Here is a 22,288-nt window from a genome sequence, read left to right on the forward strand (position 1 = left end):
TAACAAGAATATCATGCAATGATGGGACTTATCACCCCAGGGACTATCTATTGTGAGTTTGGGGAGTTATTCAAATGAGCCAGAGAAAATAAGTACTGCAAAAATAACTAGGCATAAACCCTTAGTCTGAAAATATATCTATATTAGAGATGAAACCTAAATTTATTTAGGTATAGACTTCAGCTACGCCACCATAGTGGAGACTGCCAGACATCCGCAGCATCCTCTCTCCTCTTATTCTCTGAGGTGCACTGGGTGCTGACTGGCAGGGCCAATGGCTACCTATGTGTATCTGGATTTCTCCATTCTCTTCTGAGGGCAGATATGGCCACTTCATGTTTACTAAAGGAAGAAGCAAGTACTTCACAATGCTTTGCCTGGATGCTTCCAACTTTCAAGCTGGGCCAGGGCAATGACAGGACAACCCAGGAAACCATGGGTCTGGGCAGCAGAGCAATCATACTGGGTGTGAGCCCAGGTGAGAGCTCTGACTGGAACACACTTCCATCCACATGTGCTTCTACATGTCAAGTCTCTTCAGTGTATAGCATCCTGGCCTGTGCTCTACAAAGATAGTCACCTATCATCTGTAAGCTTGCAGTGAGCTACCTAATCCCTCTAAATCTATTTTCTCATCTATAAAATAAAAATCACAACACCTATTTCGTAAGATTGTAAGAAATAAGAAGAATTTAAATTATTAAATCCTATAAGACAGTGCTCAGTTGATGGTGGATGATGCCAACAAAGATGAAGGTTCCAAGAAGCTCCTTTTGAGGATATGGCAGTTCTTACTATGACATCTTACAGGGATAACGGTGCATCTGCTTTGGGGGTATTTCTATGGATGACAATGCATACAGGACAAAATGAGGCTATCTTATATTTTGGCCCCAAAAAAGAATTCAGATTAAACAGTTGTTTCATTATAGTTTATCCAACTTTGCCTCATCTTTAAGTAGTTAATGTGGATATGTATTACTAAAAGTTATAAGAACACTAGTTATTGCTTGTGCTTTGTTGACTAGATTAAGTCCTGTGTTTATATAATAAAGCTGGGAGAACAGCACATTCCTCCATACTGCCAGATCACCCCACCAGCAAGGCGAGGAAAGAGCCACAAATGAACTGAGATCATCTGCCAGGGGCAAAGGCTTGATGCACAGTGTTCTGTAGGCAAGAGTATCAGGCACACATTTCCCCCTTTGGATCATGCCTTTATACATGTAAAAACTTTTTATCTTTTATGATGAAATAGTTATACTTGACTCTTAGGATTTTTTGTGACCTTAATATTGTAAAACTGTAGTTGAGATTCTCAGCATCAAGATAAAACGGACTGTTCTGGGACTTACCCCAGGGCTCTCAGATGGGTTCTACATGTCACATGTTGCATAACAACCACAAGATCACAAAACCCTGCTGAGGCCAGCATCTCTGAAATGGGAGCACAGATCACGTCACCAGGCTTAACTGCTTCCATCTACCCTGATAATGTCCCGCTGCTCACCATGAGAAGTGAATCACCATAGCGATGGGAAACCTAATCAGATGGCCATGATAAAATGCTGTGTCGCCTACGTATGCTTTTACAACCGTATATCCAGTTAAAAGCATCTGGGTTCATGCGTTACAGCCTACCTTGTGGATGCAGCATATAGTCACTGTCCACTCAGTAATCCAGACTGCTCTGCCTCCTCTAAGAGGCCCAGAAACAATACACTTGTGTCTATAATGGGGTAGACCTGCTGGACCATCACACAGAACTTCTACCTTAGGAGTCATGGCCAAAACTTAAGAATTACATACACATAGAAGCAACTGCAGTATCTACAAACATCAATCTACAAATAAAAAAAAATGCCCCTGGGACATTGGTTTCAAAGACTCAGTGCTTTAGAGCACCAGCAAAAACCTCTCAGTGGGGAAGCAGCGCACCACTCAGTCTTCATTGTTCCACTTCCCTGAATTGTTACTTACAGGTTCCCGGCCATCCATGGCTTCCATCCAGAGCCGACGGTCCTCTTCCGACAACGCCTGCATGGTGATAACCCCTGGCCTACAGAGAAAGGAAAGACATAGGCATGACCCCAGTGCCACACGAGACACACTAGCAAAAACGAACGTTTGAGAAATACCTGCTTATCAGAGTGAGAGGCTGGGGCCGACTGCGCGAGCAGAGGCACCGCCAGCTCCACACGCCCTTTTCAGCATGCCCGTCTCTCTCAGAGGGACAGGAGACAGAGGCAGAGGACATAAATTATTAACTCCCTGGTCCCGTTAGAGCTGCTTTGCTCCTTGGTCTGTAACCCATTTTCTTAACAGGGAGTTTTACTTAAAGAGGAAATGCAGTAAGTATTTCCTAAAGTGAACTGAGTTGACTCTGGATAAAAAGAGACATATCCGTTTTTTTTTAATACTTCATATTCCTTGGTATCAAATCCAATGCTTCTAAACTGCTGTAGTCACCAAATTTTGTGAAGTGACTTGGCTTGGCAATTACAATTAGATTGAATGTATGTAAATTCTTTTCATGACGGCCCACATGCCAGGAGCTGACTGCCGCACAGGTGTTCACTTTTCGTGCTCTCATTGAAATGTACTTGCTTTCCACAATGAACATAAGCCCTCGGGACAGTCCACACAGCATCAAACCCTGCCTCCTTTGCAAATGGCACTCCTCACAGCCAGCCTGGGCAATAAAATGACACGAGGAGCATGTCATGCACTCCTTAAGGTAGGGCATCTTTAGCCGACATTGGTCCCACAATAACCACAAACCTTTTTCCCCCTCCAAACATATGTGCATTCTGTTGAAACAATTTAATGTCTATCAAACTGATAAAGAGCACAGAAACCCTCAAAACTCACAGCACCAAGGATCCCACCTCTAGTTAAGGAGTTTGGGCAGCTGATGGCTCCTGGAAGGAGTCCCACCCATGCAGCCCACATGATGAGGCCCCTATAGATTGCCTGTGTTCTAATGGTCAGCCCTACACCATACACACAATGACAGCACTCAGTGGGATTAAAATGCATACATGAAGTTGTCCGAGAAAAGTAATTGGGGGAGGAGGGATATGAAAGGGCCCCGGGGTAGGGGAAGGTTCAAGGGTGAATTTGATCAAAACACATTGTGTACATGTATAAATTCCTCAAACAATAAATTAAAAATATAGTTTAAGACTAGCTCTTTTAAACCCTCATCTTCAAAATTTGAGAAATCCTGAAAGACACAGAGAGATTGACCAGGAACTAAAGTCCAGTTGCCCTCTGTGCCCACATGCATTCAGTGTGGTACTAAACCACACAAGACAAGGATCAAGGCACCCGGCACATTCATGCCGATCCCCATCATCTCTGTTCAATTAACAGGATGCACCTAAAGATGTTTAAACACACGGTTGTGTCTTTCCACCCACCATCCCTCAGTGCCGGCCACACTACACTTTGCAGAGCTATAACGGTGAAAGTACAAAGGTGGGGAATTCAAGGAGACCGAGGTGGAAAGGGCTGGGAAGAGGAAAGGGGAGTAGGAGAGGAGACGCCCTCACAAGCAAGAAAGGCAGAAGCAGGCAGGAAGGGTAGGAATGTGAGGGTTAGAATAGGTGAGGGTTGAGGATTAAAGACATGAATTTCTGAGAAGGAAACTGGGTACCATCCCCGTAAGAGAGGAGTGAATAAAAGACAGACTAAGTCCTCTCCCCAAGCAACTGCTGGGCTTCTCCCTCCCTGGTCTCAGCAGCCCATTTGTGCCTGACTACCCATGTAGCAATAGACTGCTCACAGCTGTGGCTCCACAGAATGGAGCCTGTGGCCTGGAGGCAGAGCAGCTTTGATGTTCCCTTTCCACCTTTCCCAACCAAGCACACCGTGCTGTGAAATCCACACCTTAGGAAGCACAGCCTGCTGCAAAGTCCTCAAGGCCCTGGCTTTCCTCCTCTGGGGGCTGCTCTACTTGCTTTGTTTGCTTTTGTTTGTTTGCTGGTGTTACCCTTTTCAGTCCAGCAATCCATCTTTAAAAAAAAATGTAGATCCCAGCCCAAGCCCACCGTACTGATGCTGAACTTCCAAGCAGGGCCTGGGAAACCAAGAGTTAAACCAACTCTCCTGATGATCCTGTGTGTGCCTATGTCTAAGGCCCACACCCTTGTGCATCCCCACCCTTGTCCTTCTGGGTCCCCCTGCACTGCAGTACTAACACCCTCCTCTCCCCACTGGGAGTCAAGCAGCCAACACACCTCCAATGCCTTCCCTGCAAGGAAATAATTTACAGCTCAAGAGTGGCCCAGACACCAAGAGTGCAGAGGTACCGCAGATGTCACGTCAACTTCGTGGCCTATGGCGTGATATTTCCACCCAAAGCCACCAAGAGGAAGTTCAAAAACGACTCCGAGGCTATAAAGGGAGGGCCATTGGGCCTTTGTAACCAGGGAAGTCAACATGACTTGTTTTCACTTCAAAAAGACTGATCAAAATACAAACTATTTTCCACATGTGGTCTTGCCACCTTTGCGTAGAGGGCTACACCATAGGAGAGAGATGGCAAATAAAGCCGGATATAACACATTTAGTTATAACTCAATTCCCCAAATTCAAACAATTTTCTTAGCCTCACATATGTACATCTGGATAAAGCACTATACTTCTTAGGTAGAAATACTCATATTTTTCCTCTATTAAATTAAAAATACTAATGCAAATTCTACATGTGACATTCATAAGAAGCCAAGATAAAAGAGTCAACTTTAGTTTGAAATCAAACAATACCGTCTCATAGTTACTTTCTCAAGTTCCTTAGATTAGTAACATATGTCCAAACAAAATAAAACAAGAAAAGCCTTCCATGACGTGACACTTTGCCTATCAGTAAACTTTCAAACTTTGCAACTCTTTCAACATCTGACAGCATGTCTACTTGGTTCGTGCTTGGGATGTGCATCAGTGGTTCACAGCAAAGATGAGAGAGTGAGGGAGAAGGGAAGGGGGACACGAAGGGAAATATAAAACCATGACAGAGAAATGGGGTGTAGGATCGAACTCTTCCTGGTTTACAGAGCACTGTGATCCGGGAAAACTGGGCTGTAAGAACAACAGTTTAGCCCAGCACGGTGCTGTCACCTGCTGCGCTAAGCACTCTGTAATTTGTCTATACTTCATGCCTAGGCATGAGGGAAGTACATTCTCATTACTCCCATTGAAAAGACACAAAAACCAAGACTGAGAGCTAAGAACTGTGTCCCTGATGGCAGCCAGCAAGTTACAGGGCTAGTCCATGACCACAGTCCAACTCCTAACCCTGAGAAGTGGTGCTAGCCAAACGTGAAGGCACCAGAGCCCCCCGGGAACCTGTGTGTACTACCCAATCCCTCCGGCATCCAAACTGACCAAGAATCCCCGCAGCTTCTTAAAGAGCTCCTGCATGGAATCAGATGTGACAGAATGATAAATGGCTCTGCAAACCCAAAATGCTTCATAAATATTCTTCTTCCCACAAGCATCTGCTAAGGCTTTCCCTCAGAAAGCAGTCAGACACATGATTGGCATGACTTCCACAGCAGCGGTCCTTCACGCCACTTCTTCTCGAGACAGTCAAGTGAAGGAAAGGCAATGATTTTTTAAAAAATAAAGAAAAACAGGTGCTGTTAGCTGTGAGATTGCAGCCCCTAAAACTTTCGGGGAAGCTACACGTATGAAGTCTCACCAGCATGACTGTCTAAATGAGACCTGAACAAGGACAGTACCAACAAACATTTTAATACTAAAGGGGTAAATCTCGCAGGGCCCCAATCATATGCACCCAAGTAACATTTTATGGACTGAGCAGATTGTATTTATATATTTAAGAAGTGTGTGTGTGTGTGTGTGTGTGTGTGTGTGTGTAACAACTAAAGAAAAAGAGGCCATGAAATGGGGGAGGGGTGCATGAAAGGGGCTGGAGGGAGGAAAAGGAAAGGGGAAAATGATGTAATGATATAATTTCAAACAATGTTTAAAGGTGCCATCATAAAGAAAATGAGAACTGGTAAGTTAGACCTCACCAAAATAAAGAAGATGCACTTACAAAAAGCCACTATTACGAGAATGAAAAGGCAGAGGCTGAGAATGTGGCTGAGCTGGGAGGGTGTCTAGGGTATGAGGCCCTGCTGCAATACCAATACCAATACCACATAAACCAAACACAATGGAGCACAGCTGCAGTCAGTGCTGCCACAGGGGACAGAGAGGCCGAAGAACCAACTCAGCCACCTTCAGTGACTTCAAGGCCAGCCTGTGCTGTGTGCGTCCCTGTCTCAAAAAATAAAATATCGCAAATCAAAAAAGTGAAAATGAAAGTGAAAGAAATATTTTTAATATATATCTCCAACAAGACTCATATTCCAGATATGTGAAGAATACTGACAAATGGAGAAAATTAACAACAAAAATCCAATAAAAATCTTAATAGTCACTTCATAAAAGAGTATATCTAAAGGCTGGAGAGTTGGCTCAGCAGTTAAGGGAGCGTGCTGTCCTTCAGACGACTTCAGCTCATTCATAGCATCCATGTCATGCAGCTCGTGACTGTCTTTAACTCCAGCTCCACAGGATCCAATGCTCTCTTCTGGCCTCCATACTTACATACACATGGCATTCATGCACACATGCCAAAGCACATATGCACAGAGAGAGAGAGAGAGAGAAGATGAAAAAGGGAGAAGGGAGATCCAAATGGCCAAAAGACTTACGAAGTAGGAGTCAAATGACTCCTCGTTGAGGGAATGTAATTTAAAAACAGAATGAGCTACACCCAGTACCTCCTGAATGATGAACATTTTATTCATAATATCCAAAACAACAGAAATAAAAATGTCTATCACAAGAGGATACACACTTGTTGTCTAAATGCCGGGACACCACACGACAACAACTAAAAACCTCAACTAGCGCTGCGCAGAGTGGCAGGCAGGGCTGTCGCAGAGTGACGGTGAGGAAAGGCCTACAGACCATGTGACTACACCTGCACTGAAGAAGCTCACACACGTCAGAAACGTGATTCTGCCTTCAAGAAGGAGTATGGCAATATCTGGGGAAAGACAGAGATGTTCATCTTGATCTGGGTCTTTGTATGTGTGTGTATAAGCATATGTGTAAGAAGTCTTCAAAACAAAGACTTGAGATATGAACCCTTTGCGGTGATACAATTAAGAACTTGTTTCAAATGTCCAAGAGGTACAACCTCTTGATGATACCTAAGCCTCCCTGCTATTCCAGATGTGTGACTCTGGAGGACCAGCAGCAGTACTGTTCTCTGCTGGATATGTGACCTCCACTTTCAAGAAGACAAAGCCAGAGAAGTTCGATTGCTTTTCTCTGGGGTTGGCAAGGGTTACACCTTTGGCCACGTTACAAACTTGATGTAAGAAGTGCATCACACATTTACAAAACCGTAGCCATTACCACAAGGGGAAATGAGGGAGGACAGGTAGTGTGGGGTACAACAAAGCAGTGCCTGGAGAAGGCAGGAGACTAGTTTAAAGGGAAGACGCAATGTGTTGGTGCTCCAGCCCACCTAACCGCCAATACCTTCATACCAAAATCACGCCTCTACCACAACCATCAGGATGAAGGAAAACACCAGCTCTGACATCATGGCTATTTCCTTTTTCCTCCCCAGTAAAAGCTTCAAAGTGGACTGCTACTCCCTTTTAAAACTAATGTCTGGAAACTGATAAGGACAGAGAGAGGAAGTCTCCCAGCAAATACTAGAAACTCCAGTCACCAGATGAGAGAAGGTGCAAACAAATTAAAAAATCTTTTCTAGAACCCAGTGCTAAAATTCTCCTCCAAAGTCAGCATTCTTCGCTGTGACTATGTTGCGAGTGCTGCAGCCACAGCAGCCTGAGAAGCACGAACAAGGATCTGCAGTTTTTCGCGACACTCACAACACAAGGAAGATGCGTGAACAGAAATGAACAGCAAGAGAGAAAAATTTGTGGAGAGGAAAAAGAGGGGACAGGAGGTGGGAGGTGACAGCGGTCTGTGCAGAGCATGAATGTATGAAATCCCTAAAAATGACCAACAATAATAAAACAAAAATAGTCCTTGTTTATCTCAAGGAAAGCTGCTACCAATCGCTATACCTCTTCCAATGCTGGCTCCTGAAAAAAGCGCACAGAAAGCAACACACCTTTCTGCAGTTGTTTTGTCTGGTTAGGTTTCTACAGATGAGCTGAAGAAAAGAGCCAAAAGCAGCTTAGGGAAGAAAGGGTTCATTTTGCTTACAGGGTCACACTCCACCATTAGGGGAAGTCAAGGGTGGAACTCAAGGCAGGAACCTGGTGACAGGAACTGAAACAGGGACTGTGAAGGAAAGACGTCTATTGACTTGCTCCTACTGGCTTGCTCAGCTTACTCTTGTGTACCATCCAGGACCAGAAGTGGCACCATACTGGGTCCTCCCACATCTATCACTGATCAGGAAAACGCCCTACAGACTTGCCTATAGGCTAATCTGATGGACACATTTTCTCAACTGAGGTTCCTCTCCCCAGATAATTCAAGCCAGTGTCAAGCTGACAAAAACAAAATAAATAGATAGATAGATAGATAGATAGATAGATAGATAGATAGATAGATAACAAAAAACCCACCTCACTAATCAAGAAAACATTACATTCAGAAAGCTGGGACCACAGTCCTCTACTCTGCCGAGAAAAATCAAAAGGACAACCAGGGCTGAATCTGGGGTTCCTCGACAGCTTTCTAGTTCTAATCTTATTCATGAATCAGAGTCAACAATAGTGATCTCAGTGGTTTGGCAATTTACCCACTTCCTATTGGACAAGGAAATGCTAGGACTGACTCCACCCCACTGAAACAAACACAATCAGAACCTCACAGTACAGGTCTCTCTAAATCAACCTCCAAAGAGCTAGGCCTTACTCATTCATAAGACAAAATCTCCACCCAGCAATAGATCACTCCTGACTCCCACCCACACCACTGTACATTTAAGGGTCAAGTTGACATTGAAAGGACCACAGTACCCACAGAAGCCTGTGTGTGAAATGGGTCCCACTATGCTCCTGAAGATGAGAAAGTGAAGGCTTGGGAATGGGCTTTCTATTCCTGGGTAAAAAGGGTTTGTCAGATGCCAGAGAGAGGAAGCACTGCTGGAAAACTGTTTCTTGGTACTCCCTGTACAATGAGAAGGGCTCAGTGTTTGTATAGATATGGCCAATGTCATGAAGAACCAGCTTAGAGAATAGCATCCGACCCATGTCTGCTTATAGAAAGTAGGGAAGTAGGGGGCTGGAGAGATGGCTCAGTGGTTAAGAACATTGGCTACTCTTCCAGAGGACCCGAGTCCAAATGGTGGCTCACAACCATTCGTGGTGAAATCTCGTACCCTCTTCTAGCATTCAGGCACACATGCAAGCAGAACACTACATACATAGGAAGGGAGGGAGGGAGGGAGGGAGGGAGGGAGGGAGGGAGGGAAGGAGGGAGGGAGGGAAGGAGGGAGGGAGGGAAGGAGGGGGAGGAAGGAAGGAAGGAAGGGGTGGCCTTTAATCCCAGCACTCCAGAGGCAGAGGCAGGGCAGATCTCTAGGAGTTCAAGGCCAGCCTGGTTTATAGAGCTAGTTCAGGATAGTCAGGCTGTTACACAGAGAAACCCTGTTTCGAAAAACATATGAAAGAAAGAAAGAAGGGAGGGAGGGAGGGACGGAGGAAGGGAGGGAGGGAGGGGAAGAAAGAAGGAAAGAAGAGAAAGCAAGCAGGTAAGTTATCAAGAGAAGGAAACTAGGCAAGAAGCACTTTACTGCCCAAGGAATATATACTGGAGCTCCTTATTGCCTCTGTATTTTTATTTATGAATGGAGGCCCAGGCACAAAGAAAGAGCAGTGCAAGCACAGGTGGGCAGCTGCCCATCACGTATTATGGTGGCCTGGTTGAAGCTCGGGTGAGGGGAACCAGAGGTCACCAACTGGTGACTCCCACATATAGCTAAGATGTCTTGCTTATTACATGCCAAACACTGTGCTCAGGACTTCGTTTCAATTATCATGTATTTCTCACACACACACACAAAAAAAACATATGAATTGAAAGCTACCATGGGTCTCCCTTTAATTTATTCAGTGATTTATTTGTTTGTTTGGTTTTTTTTTTTTTTTACTTGCTTATTTGTCTGGGTATTAAACTCAGGGCCTCAGGCACGTTAGGCAAGCATTCTACCATGGAGCCACATCTCCTGTCCTTTGGGACTCTTTCTAAAAGTGAAAAATGCCACATTGCTATTAAGAACTAAATCTGCTACTGCTTCCAGGTAGGCCAGCGACTAAAGCAAGGCCTACACCTACACCATAATGCTGCAGTGACCTTATCTGGAAGGAGTCTATGTACCCTAGAACCTGAGAAGACCCTCCACACACACCCTCAGATGTTGTCCTAAGCAGCTTCTAATCAATTATTCAGAAAGAATCTGAGTCTAATGAATGGATGAATCATTATCAACTAAAGCCTACAGCACCGACCTCTTGGGAGGGAAAGTCTCAGAATAAGTAGGACCCTGACAATAGTAACTGCCTAAACAGTAAATACTGCCAACCCCATCAAGTAATTTCAAGCAGTTATTTTAAGAGAGAATAAGTTCATAAAACACTAGACAAATTTCTGGCATACTACACTGTATGGCCCATGAATGTAACTGATAGTGACTTCTAAGTAAGCACCATGTGCCAGCCACAGCAACAGGCACTGGGAGAAAGCACTAGTAACAGCACAGGGACAATCCAAATCCCCGTTACTGCTACTGACTCCAAACTAAGAAAATCTCTCCTTGGGTTCATCTGCCTGCTGCCCACACACATGCCGTTTGTACTCTTCCGGCTCCCGATAAACAGAACAAGTGGAATTTACTGGTTCAACTGTTCTCTTTGGGGGGATTTATGTAACAGCAAAATTTTGGTGTTGAGTTGCTTTAAATCCTGTGTTCAGAAACTGGCAGATAAATAAATGAGTGCACTCACCCACAAAGCAACAAATTTCGCCCACTGATTAGAGAATAGAAATAAGGTTATGTAGGTCACCCTCCTAAATACGCCACTAACCACCAAAGCCCATTCCTACTTAAAACAGGTTCAAATAGCCAACACTCTCGCTTAGAAGCCAAAGAAACACCCCTAAAACTTCAGTAAACTCTGAATTTGTGAACTGAAGAGTTCAAGAACTTCTCCAGCACCTTACCATCCCTGAGAGCCAGGAAGCAATTCAGAAAGAACGGCACCCCTCCCCCATACCTCTCCCCACCCCCAGCCAAGCAGTCGGAGCAGCATAACACCCTCTGAGGAAGGAAAAGCCATTTCCTGCCTGAAAGGTCAATGGCATTGAGACCAGCGCTCCAACCAAAGGGGCAGGAAGGCAAAGTCAAATAGCGTTTTAAACAAGCAGTGGGGCAGGGAGGGGCGGGAAGCGCGAGACCAGGAAAAGCAGTTCATCTGCAGGGTGAGATAAAGAATGCAACCGGGAGGAGAGGCCTGGTTCTCAGCACAGGCTGGACAGAAGGACAAGTCTGCTGCCCCTGCAGACATCATCCCAAAGCAAAGAGGCTGGCACCTCAGATCAGCAGCTGAGCTGCAATGTTTTAAAGAGGCCTGACTAACCAGGAAGGCTGGCTGTTGCCAGAAAGGAGGTATGAGCGATCCGTGAAAGGGTGAAAGGAAGGAACTTCTAGAGGAAGAATGAGTCACTGAGAACACTCTTTGCCTGGAGTCGTAATACTCATACACATGGTAGCTTCCACAGAAACCACACACCCAGCTGACTTTGAATTATCAATGTCTCAATGACAGCCACCGTTCAACCGAACCTGAGCGCAACCAAGTATACAAAACTGCCATCTAGAGGCTGAAGGGTCCAATAGTCTGTTATGTAAGATCCTCTTCGGAAAACACACCATCTCAAGAGTCACACAATTTCACAGAGACACATGAAACAACCCGTTCACATGCTCCTACCGAGCTAGAACATAAATTGTCTTCATTTAAAATTAGTATGGTTTCCTGGGGAGATCATAAACTGAATGTGGACATAAAACCTTCTCTTTTGTGGGAATCAAGCTATGAAGCACAGCACAGCGTACAGAATCTCCCCCTAGCGGGCCTTCCTCACAAGGACCCTTCCTGTGCCTCTATTCACGGTCCTCTCACATTGCAGATAAATCAGCAATGTGATGAGACAAGAAGCAGGCTTACAGCAAGGCAGGCGGGAGAGCTTTCACCAAAGGTAAGGTTTAACAGAAGGAAAATTAAGCCCCGGAGTTTGGAGTGCAGAAAAACAACAGTGTCAGACACGGGACTCCATCAAAAAGACATACTGCTTTATGCCATCCTCAGAACCTCCCTGCCAGTCACACTCAGCCCCATCTTCCTGCTACCACTCGCATGGCCAGTGAGGGTCAGGTCAAACATAGGGCTCCTTCTGTCTTTTATCTAACCTATAATTTGCAACCTTCTATGAAAACACAACTTTGCAAGATGTTCGCTGACTGACTGGAAGGTACCAATGTTTTTTCAGATCTTCCATAAATATCTGGCCTCTAATATTCTAGCTTCACCTCCAGAGCCACACCTCGACACAATAGCAAATAATGTGTGTGCTTGCGGGAGTTTTAACTTAATTTACAGCTAACTAATATTCTCTATTTCCAACAGCATGGTCTCAAAGTAAAAAGAGAGAAATCATATACACATAGTACTCTGTTAAGGACTACGAAAAAAATTATGGTTTTCTGTCTCTGAAAGTAAATCATCTGAGATAAATCCAATTAAACGGAAGTATCCAGAACATTCCAGACTGAACAGCTAATACAGGATGGCTGTGGGGAAGGAGTGGGCAGAATTGCCAGGGGGTGTGTGAGAGCTGAGAACGGCTCTGGAGGGAAGGGAACTCACAACTGTTCGAGCAGCACTTACAGAACTTCCAAATGCACTAAAGAAAATCACGAGAGGCCTCTATGGAAGAAAAACCAAACAATCTCTAAAGCCTCCTACATGTCTATCAGAAGAGTCTAAGCGGGGCCTGTGGCACAGGCCTGTGACCTCACGTTCTCAGGAGGCTGAGACAGGAGACGGTGAGCTAGAGGCTGAACCAGTCTCGGTTCCAGCTGTAGTCCCACAGCCCCAGCATCTCTGGGGAGCTGTCCTTATTGCACTTCTCGGTTTGTCAGTACTGGGGAGGGGCATGGAACAGACAGAGTTTCTGTTGGCGTCAGATCATCTTCAGAAAAAAATAAAGCATTCTAATGGTTTCCTCTCGCCGAGTATAAACATTGCCCCCCCACACACAACGCTGATTCGCTCAATCAGAAGGCCTTTAGTTTCTATTTCTATTATTTTCCATATGTTCTACTGGCCCCTCATGGAAAACATTCAGGAAAAAATAATCTATGTGTCACATCTGTGAGGAATTTCTTTAAAACAAACCAATCCAGGGATGCTGGCAACTGACTACCACTATGAGTCTTCAGCTTAAACAAATATTTTTCCTACATCTGCCCACTAATTTTCATAAGACAATGCATGACGGAGTTAATTATTCAAGTGACTGAACGCGAACACGGGTTAGTATTAATGATCCACATATGACTACCATGAAAGGCTCCTTTCCCATGATGTCCATTTTTAACCCAAGAAGCTTACACTGAAATCTCACAAAAAAGCTGATCTGCTTCAAATAAAAATAATTGTTAAATCCTGTCAATTACCAATATAAAATACAGCCTTCAAAAAGCTGAGTCTGTAGCACAATGATAGAAAAACCAAAAAAAAAATAGTTTTTTGTTTGTTTGTTTTTCTTTGTGTAAACCTGGCTGTCCTAGAACTAGCTCTGTTGACCACACTGGCCTCGAACTCATAAAGATCCACCCACCTCTGCCTCCCAAGTCCTGGGATTAAAGGTGTGTTCCACCACTGCCCAGCAGCTTTTGGCTTTTTAAGCTACTAAAAACTGAAGCTATGGATAAAGATGGGATAGGGGAGAAAAGGAGCTGGAATGAGAAAAGGAGCTGGAAGGAGGATGTGATCATTTAAATGTGATTGGGTCACAGGAGTGTGACCTATGAGGTGTGGCCTTGCTGTAGGAAGTGTGTCACTGTGGAGTGGGCTTTGAGGACTCCTTTGCTCAAGCTTTGCTCAGTGTGACACTCAGACCACTTCCTGCCTGCAGGTCAAGATGCAAAACTTTCAGTTCCTTCTCCAGCACCATGTCTGCCTACACACCACCATGTCCCACCATGACAATAATGGACTAAACATCTGAACTGTAAGCTATCCCCAATTAAATGCTTTCCTTTATAAGAGCTGCCATGGTCACAGCGATAGAAACCCTAAGACAGAGAATAGGGAAAGCAGAGAGTAGAAAAGGTAAGGTGATTGATGCAAATGGTCTGTTTTGTGAGGTGGAGTTCAGGGGGTGGACATTGGCTACCATTTAAAAGGCCTTGGTGGGATGGGCTTCTGCCTTACTGACAGGTCCTCCCTGTTCAACACTAGGCTAGTTCCCTGGCACCGCTATAATGAAATACCACAAACTGGGAAGGCAGGTGTTGGCCATGTCGATTCCTGCTGAAGCCCATTGAATCTACTCCATGCCTCCTCTCTCTGGTGCATTGCTCACAGTCAAGTGTTCCTTGACTTGGAGACTATCACCCTGCTCTGTCTTCACATGCATGGGACATTTCCCTACACGTGTGTCTGTTTCTGGATCTGGAGTCCCTGCTGACTAGAGTGCCAGCTATGGGGACTCAGGGCCAACTTCATTTCTTTTCCTGCTGTTGTGAGAAAATGCCCTGGACAGAAGCAACTTGGGGGAGGCTGAGAGAGTCATTTCAGCTCATAGCCCCCGGTTCCGTTCCTTTGTAGGGAAGTCCCGGCTCCAGCAGCTCTAGACAAACTCGTGTCGTGACATTGCATCCGGAGTGAAGCAGCAAAGAGCACTGAAGCTCACTTTCTGGTTTTATTACACAGCCAAGGACCCAAATCCACTCTGAGGCCGACTCTTGCCACATCGATTAACAGCATCTAGACAGTCCCCCACAGACATGCTCATAAGCCACCCTAATCTAGACCATCCCTCACTGAAGCTTTCTCCCCAGTGATTCTAGAATGTGTTGAGCTGACAATTTAACCATTAACACATGGCCCACCCTAACAACCTCATTTTAACCCGAACCCCACTTCTGAGACCCTAATACCACATATTACATGGTATATTTCACATCATTTCTTTCCTAGTCTCGACAATGCAAATCACACTTGGCTCTGGATACATTAACAGCTACTATGTAACTTTTTATGTAGCAGTAGTAGTTGTGTAATCTACCCATAACACTCTGGGAACATTTCAGTCCTGTTGTTTCCTCTTTTGTATCCATTTCCTAGAAGTTAACTTGCCCTTTGACCTCTACCCCTATGGCATAGCAAGTGAGACAGACGAATGGAGGCATTGTCTAGAAAAGCAGACTCCAGCAACAGCCCCTCCCAGCTGATAGGCACTGGAGAAAAGGACAGGGTGCGAGTCCTCCAGAGAAAGAATCTACACTGCAGAGAACACTGGGCATCAGACACTTAGCACACAGAAATATTCTTACTTCAGGTCTCTGGCTGTCCAAACATCCAGAAAGGAGCTCAAACTGAACTATAGGAGGATTTCTGGTGCTTAGATAAAAGCCAGCATTCCTCAGGAACTTGTAAAACTGGTTCCCTCTGCCAAGAGGCATTGTTTCTTCTTACCTCTGGGAGAAAGGACAAATGGCCACCTGCGGTTGAGATCAAAGCCCATGCCAGCCCCAGGCTCCCTTAGTATCACAAGTACCTGTTACACATTTTAAAGTCTCTACCGGGATTATTCACCCTCCTTAGAGCACTATTCTCTGGAGTTTCTGTCTTACTCTTTCCTGCTCTGTCTCTGTATCTCTGACTATCTCTTACTATTTCCTTGCTCGCTCAATGCCTTACTCTCTGTCTTGCTGCTTCACTGTCTCTACCATTTTCTCCACTTCCCTAGCCCTGGCCACGCCCAGTCTGCTGACCATGCTCAGTCCACTTCTCTCTGCTCTCGACTCTTTCAGATGCCTCTGGCCATCCTCTCTCTCATATCTACAATAAAAATCACCCCTAATAATGGAGCAGTCATGTGGACAGTTCTTTACTCTCCCTCCCACACACTCAAATCTCACTTTGTACATATATGAGCAATCTACAAGCAACTGATGTCAAACAGGAGGGGCAAAAGAAGCTATGGTGAATTATGCCTAATCCATAAGGTCCAGGGAGCACTGGAAGACTTCCTGTTCCTACCAATCCACACTGCTCCTCAGGGGAGAGGCAACAGTCTCATTTTGGACCTATTCCTACCAATCTACCTGCTCCTCAATGTCCTCATTTTGGACCATCTGCATCGAGCCATTGAGGAATCAGATAGGTTCCCAGGAGAAATGGCTCCCTAGGTCTACTCTGTATGCTAAGTATGAAATATTTACTCTTGGCTTACAATTTTAGCCCGCAAAGCCCCCTCCCTCCTATTTCTGTTTTTGAGGCAGAGTCTTAATAATAACGCAGGCTGGTCTTGAGTTCCTGTGCTTGGTAATCCTCCAGCATCATCTTCTGAAGAGGCGGTATTATAGGTGGGCACCCCATGCCTGGCTTGCAAAGGTTTTATGAGTATGATAAAAGTAGGAAAACTTGAGGATGTGTTATCAAGAGTTGACATGAGATGGAGGCACCACAGAGAGCTTTGACTATTCCCAGGAAGTCCTCTGAAGATATGGAAAACACTTTAGCTCCCGGAAGCATCATGGACCTTTGTGAAATGCTGTGGCATTTAAAAAAATAAGGAGCTTACCTGGTATTGCCTGGGTATGGCAGTGAGGTTTAAAGGCCCTGGTACTAACACTGCTGACTTGAAACAGGCAGCCCCACGTGGATTTCACTGAAAGAACCCACGGCCAAGGAAAGTGTCTTAAAGAACTGTAATTCCGTTAAATAAGTCAAGTACCATAGGATGGTGGACCTGAGTGAGAGACATTTAGATCTCAAGGAAAACAGCACGTTATCTATTCTTCCATCCGTCTGTCTGTCTACTTATCTTTCATTTTTCTATCCATTCATCTATCTTTGTATTCATATCTATCTTCCTTTTATCTATACATCTATTTACCTACCTATCTATCTACTTATTTATCTTGCTTCTTTCTTTCTATCCATCTATCTTTCTACTTATTTTTCTTCTTTGTAACCATCTACCATTTTATGCATCTATCTTTTTCTTTCTTTCTTCTTTCTATCCAACTATCTATCTATCCATCCATCCATCCATCTACCTACCTACCTATCTATCTATGGACTGATTAAGCAAGTGACTTGTCATTCCTGAGTGTACATCAAATAATTACAAGTCTTAAAAATTATTTGAGTAAAATTCTTTCCACCCCAACTCTTATTAAATCATTGCGGTAATTTTTAAGGAAAAATCCACCATGCACCAGCTACAATCAGGTTAAAGAGACTATCTTCTTTAAATACCGACCGTACCTCCTAGAGACATAGCACACATTCCTGAGCGTGGAAGCACTAGCATTAAAGTAAAACCAAACAAACCTAGTGATTCAGTCCTGAGCTAAACAATGGGAGGCTGAACTGACCTTCCGCAATGACCTAGCATCCGATTCAAACTGGACACAGAAGAATGAGATGGGGGACAGGGATAGAAATGCTGTAACTGAAAGGAAAGGAAAGAAATCCAAATATAGCAAGGATCTGTTCCTGAGAAGAATGCCTCAGCCTCACCTGTCTACTGCTTCCACGTCAAAGCAAAATCTCTTCTCGATGGAGTCTGTCTTCCGCCGAGTGCAGGATTTGAGGGTGATGGACTCATCTTCTCCCTAGGGAGAAGACACAGACTGTCAGGTCAGGCCAGAAGGCAGGCTCTGCTTCCCTCTAGGACAAACACAGCACATGAACAGGATCTCACTTCAGCTTCTCAAATCTGTGTGTTCACAACCTGCTGAGACGAAGACTGACCACAGAGCTTCTCAAGCAAGAATCTTCTACAGCTAAGATCTGGACACCCTAATACGTAGTTACTTCAGGTGGAGCATGACCAGAGTTGAAGACAACAGTTCCCTCCTAACTGAGCATCTATGACCTTGTGTTAATTATTACTACTTCAAGAACACCTTTCTGAAACAGGACAAAGATCCCTAAGCTGTGCTCACAAGGTACTATTACCTCTCCATCCCCATAGTACCAATCACAGCAGAAACTATCAAACTATCTGCTAAAGAAGATGAGGAATAAAATGATGACTTCCCATCAAATCTCATGGGAAGTTTACCAGACTGTAAACACCCTAAGGACAGAGATTTGTGGTCTTTGCTTACTACTCTTGTATCTTCTGAGCCCACCTAAGTCTTGGATAGAAGCAGTGTCCAACATATAACAGTTTTATTGATATACAGCATATGATAAACTGTATTGCTTCTTCTTCTTTTTTAATCTGATTTCCCAAGAAACCAGAAGTGGCTAGAGAGATAGCTCAACAGTTAAAAGCACTGGCAGCTCTTCCAGAGGTCCTGGGTTCAATTCCCAACACCCACATGGCAGCTCACTACTGTCTAAAACTCCAGTTCCAGGGGGATCTTCACATCAATGTACATAAAGTAAAGTTAAATAAAATGGAGAGAGAGAGAGAGAGAGAGAGAGAGAGAGAGAGAGCCCTAAATTTGCCTGTTGTTAACCAACTACTTAATATTCCACTGTTCACTCTCCTGTCCCCACTTTACAAAAATTATAAATTCATGTTTTCACTGTTTGCCATGTTGAGGATCAAACATGCAGCCTGCTCCACACTAGGCAAGAGCTCTATACTATAGCCCTGACCTATACTCCCAGACCAGTGAAAATCAGTTTGAAATAACCAATTACTTTATTCTGTTTCTGAATTCTTCAGCCTTCCTCTGCCTTAAAACTAATTTCTACCACTTGCCTTACCACAATGCTTGCTCTGCTGTATGTGATAGTGATACCTGATTCTAGAACTGAAAACATAGCCAATTGATATCTTTCAAATAAATAATTCTAAGTCAGTCCTTTGATAAGCATACTCAGTCAAACATAAGAAATCTGACTTGTTGAAACTCAACTAGAGTTCAGATTTAATAGCTATGGCCAGCTTCTATAATGAAAGCATAGATGAAATGCCATGAAAAAAATCTGTGAGTGACATCTATAAGGGACCATCATACATAAGCACAAAAGGAAGAAGAGCCGGGCACAGTGGAGCACACCTTTAATGTCAGCACTCAGGAGGTAGAGGCAGGCTGACCTCTGGGAATTGGGAACCTCTTCTTCTTATCAAGTTCCAGGTCAGTCAGGGCTACAGAAGGAGACCTTGTCTTTAAAATTAAAACCTATTTTAAAAAGAGGACCATAAGATTTTGTTTTGAGGAGGCAAGGCAAAAAACTGTAAAGATTATCTGCTGAGCTACTTACAATGTTAAAATGCAAGAAATTTAATCACTTTAAAACATTATAACTCTGGTATAATGGTTAAGACTGTCAACTTGACAGGATCTAGAATCCTCTGAGCATGCCCTTGAGGGATTAACTTGATTAAGTAAGTGGGGCGACCCACCGTAAATAGAGACAGTACCATTCCATGGGCTAAAGTCTCTGCAGAATAAAAAAAAAAAAGAGAGGAAGGAAGAAAAAGGAGGAAGAAGGGAGAAGAAGGAGGAGGAGGAGGAGAAAAAGAAAACTGACCATCAGCATTTGGGGCTTCCTGATGTAGGATTCCCTATGTATGCTGTGAATATGTTTTATTATCATTGGTTAATAAAGAACCTGCTTTGGCCTATGGCGAAGCAGAACATAGCAAGGCAGGAAATCCAAGCAGAGATAGAGAAGGAAAGAAGTCAGAGTCAGGCAGATGTCATTTAGCTGCTGAAGGAGAAAGATGCCAGAACCTCACTGGGAGGCCACAGCCTCATGGTGATACATAAAATAATATAAATGGATTAATTTAAATATAAGAGCTAGCCAGAAATATGTCTGAGCCATTGGTCAAATTGTTGTAATTGAGATAGTTTCTGTTGCTTATTTGGGTCTGAACGTGGAAAACGAACACAGTCTCCATTTACAGCTACCTGCTTCTTAACTATGGGTACAGTAGACGTGGCACCTCCCACTTCTGCTGGCATGCATCCCCTGCTATGGTGAGATGGATCTCCTGAACCATAAGCTAAAATAAACCCTTCCTTCTTTAAGTGGCTTTTGTCAGCAGATGAAAAGGCTCTGTAGTCAGGGTCCAGGGAGACTGGGAGGAACAAAGGGAAGCAGGTATGGGTAGAAGCTCATAGGCAACAAAGACTGGGGATGAATCATGTTGGGTGTAGGAGGACACCATACTCACTACACTGGGGACAAACAACAGTACTAACACATCACATGACTTCTCTGTCCCAACTGTGAGAACATCCTCTCCTTTGCCTTCACTAGAAAACTTAGAGAATGGTGGCATCATGAAAAGATTCGGCTTCAGAAGCAGGAGGTCCTAACTCCAGACTGAGAGTTTAGTATACTCACTCTGAAACTCAGGTATATAAACTTAGAAGTAAATTGATCTCTCTGATCCCCAATTTCTTCCTTAGTGACAAAGGAAAGCCAGATCAAACGGCACAACACAGCATAATGAGAGTAAAGACCACGACAAAGGAGAGCATAAATGCAACAGTTATGGTTTGGAAAATGACTTCTTCAAGCAACAAGTTCCTTAAGGAGACCCTTCTCAGGCTCTGCCTGACACGCACGAGCACAACAACCCCCTGAGGTACTCGATGGGATCTTGCAGAAGTCCTTGAAACCCAAACACCGACCACTGTATGGATCTCCACCCTTTACTGACGAGGATAAGAAAGGAACTGCAAAATACAACTGAGTTCATTAAAGACTGGGAGACATGTAAGAAGTCCTGAAGCAAAGCCTGTGGAGAGGAATAATGTAGTCAGCTGGTTTCTAGGACGTGCAATAGGAAGAAAAGGACTGTGACCCATTCCAAGTAAGGAGGGCTTGCTTCTATGAAAGCTAGGGGACATGCAGTAACTTAAGTATAATTTGTAATATTCTCTTCTAACTCTATTAACATATGTGTTTTCCTGAGATTATTTGTAAATCAATACCACCTCTGCTTAAAAGAAAGAAAGAAACAAACAAACAATGAAAGAAAAGAAGAAAGGAATAAAGGAAGAAAGAAAGAAAGGAAGGAAGGAAGAAAGAAAGATAATTAAAAGGGCTTTCTTACTGCTTGAATACAAGGAAGGAACAGAGATGCTGATAAAACTCTTCATTGTCACTCAAGTAAGAGATCCAGGAAGAAAAGCTGGAGGTGAAGAGCAAAGAGCACAGCACAGGCCTGGCCCAGGCATGCCCAGTCTCTGTGCTCTCCTACTTGTGCGCTTGAATGCTCTCCAACATTAACTCAACATGGCACACAAAAATGTCCATAGAAGGCCAGCGTGAGGGCTAGCAAAAAACTAACTTACCAAAATATTAGACACAACTGAAAAAAAATATTTAAACCAAAGATAGAACCAGAGAAATGACTCAAAATATATTCCAGATATTCAAAAAGATTAAAAACATTCAGGCTGAGAATGGAGGCAGAGGCGAAAGAACCACAAGGGCTGGAGGTCAGCCTGACTACACATGAGTTCCAAGTTAGCCTAGGTTACACAGTGAGACTCTGTCTTACGGAAAGGGATTGACAGAAGATGAAAACTATGTTCTTATTAAAACAGTTAAATATACTCACAAGGGAATAATAGCAATAATTAGAGAGAGGCAATATTCAAAGTTGGTAACTGGCGAATTTTTTTTCAGTTCTGAATTAAGGTAAACCCTTAAATCCAAGGTGGCCAATAATTTCTAAACAATAAACTTTTTTTAAAAAAAAAAAGTTCCATCCTAGGACATGATGAAACACAGAGTGCTGAGGGGAGAGAAGGTAGGAAGGCGGCTCAGGAGTGACACACATCATCTCTGTGGGGAGGACCCGACTGCTGAGGGTGGCGAGCAGAGACAACTGTCTGGAGGCATGCAGGAGGCAGAACCCTGGAGAACACAAGGAGAACCCAGTAGCAGTGCTAGCGACCTTTCCCTTCTGAAACACAGCCACAGGGTATCTACCACCCCTCAGAGTCCAAGACCACAGAGACGGAGGGGAAATGGAGGACGGAGAGAGAAAGCTG

The 22,288-nt window shown here is 44.1% G+C and overlaps 1 protein-coding gene across 6 annotated transcripts in view; it reads right to left on the reverse strand.

Moving 5' to 3' along the window:
• Positions 1-22,288, reverse strand: part of Arhgap26 (Rho GTPase activating protein 26) — a 398,943-nt gene that overhangs the window by 245,822 nt on the left and 130,833 nt on the right. For all 6 annotated transcript variants that reach the window (XM_085699929.2, XM_085699931.2, XM_085699930.2 and 3 more), the window contains exons 10-11: positions 17,832-17,926; positions 1,981-2,059 (exon numbers count right to left, since the gene is read on the reverse strand). In XM_085699929.2, coding sequence (XP_085556055.1) covers positions 1,981-2,059; positions 17,832-17,926 — 174 coding nt within the window. The remainder of the gene's footprint in view (positions 1-1,980; positions 2,060-17,831; positions 17,927-22,288) is intronic.

Source organism: Myodes glareolus, chromosome 13, assembly GCF_982192425.1.
Source record: "Myodes glareolus chromosome 13, mMyoGla1.1, whole genome shotgun sequence".
In the NCBI taxonomy this organism is placed as follows: Eukaryota; Metazoa; Chordata; class Mammalia; order Rodentia; family Cricetidae; genus Myodes; species Myodes glareolus.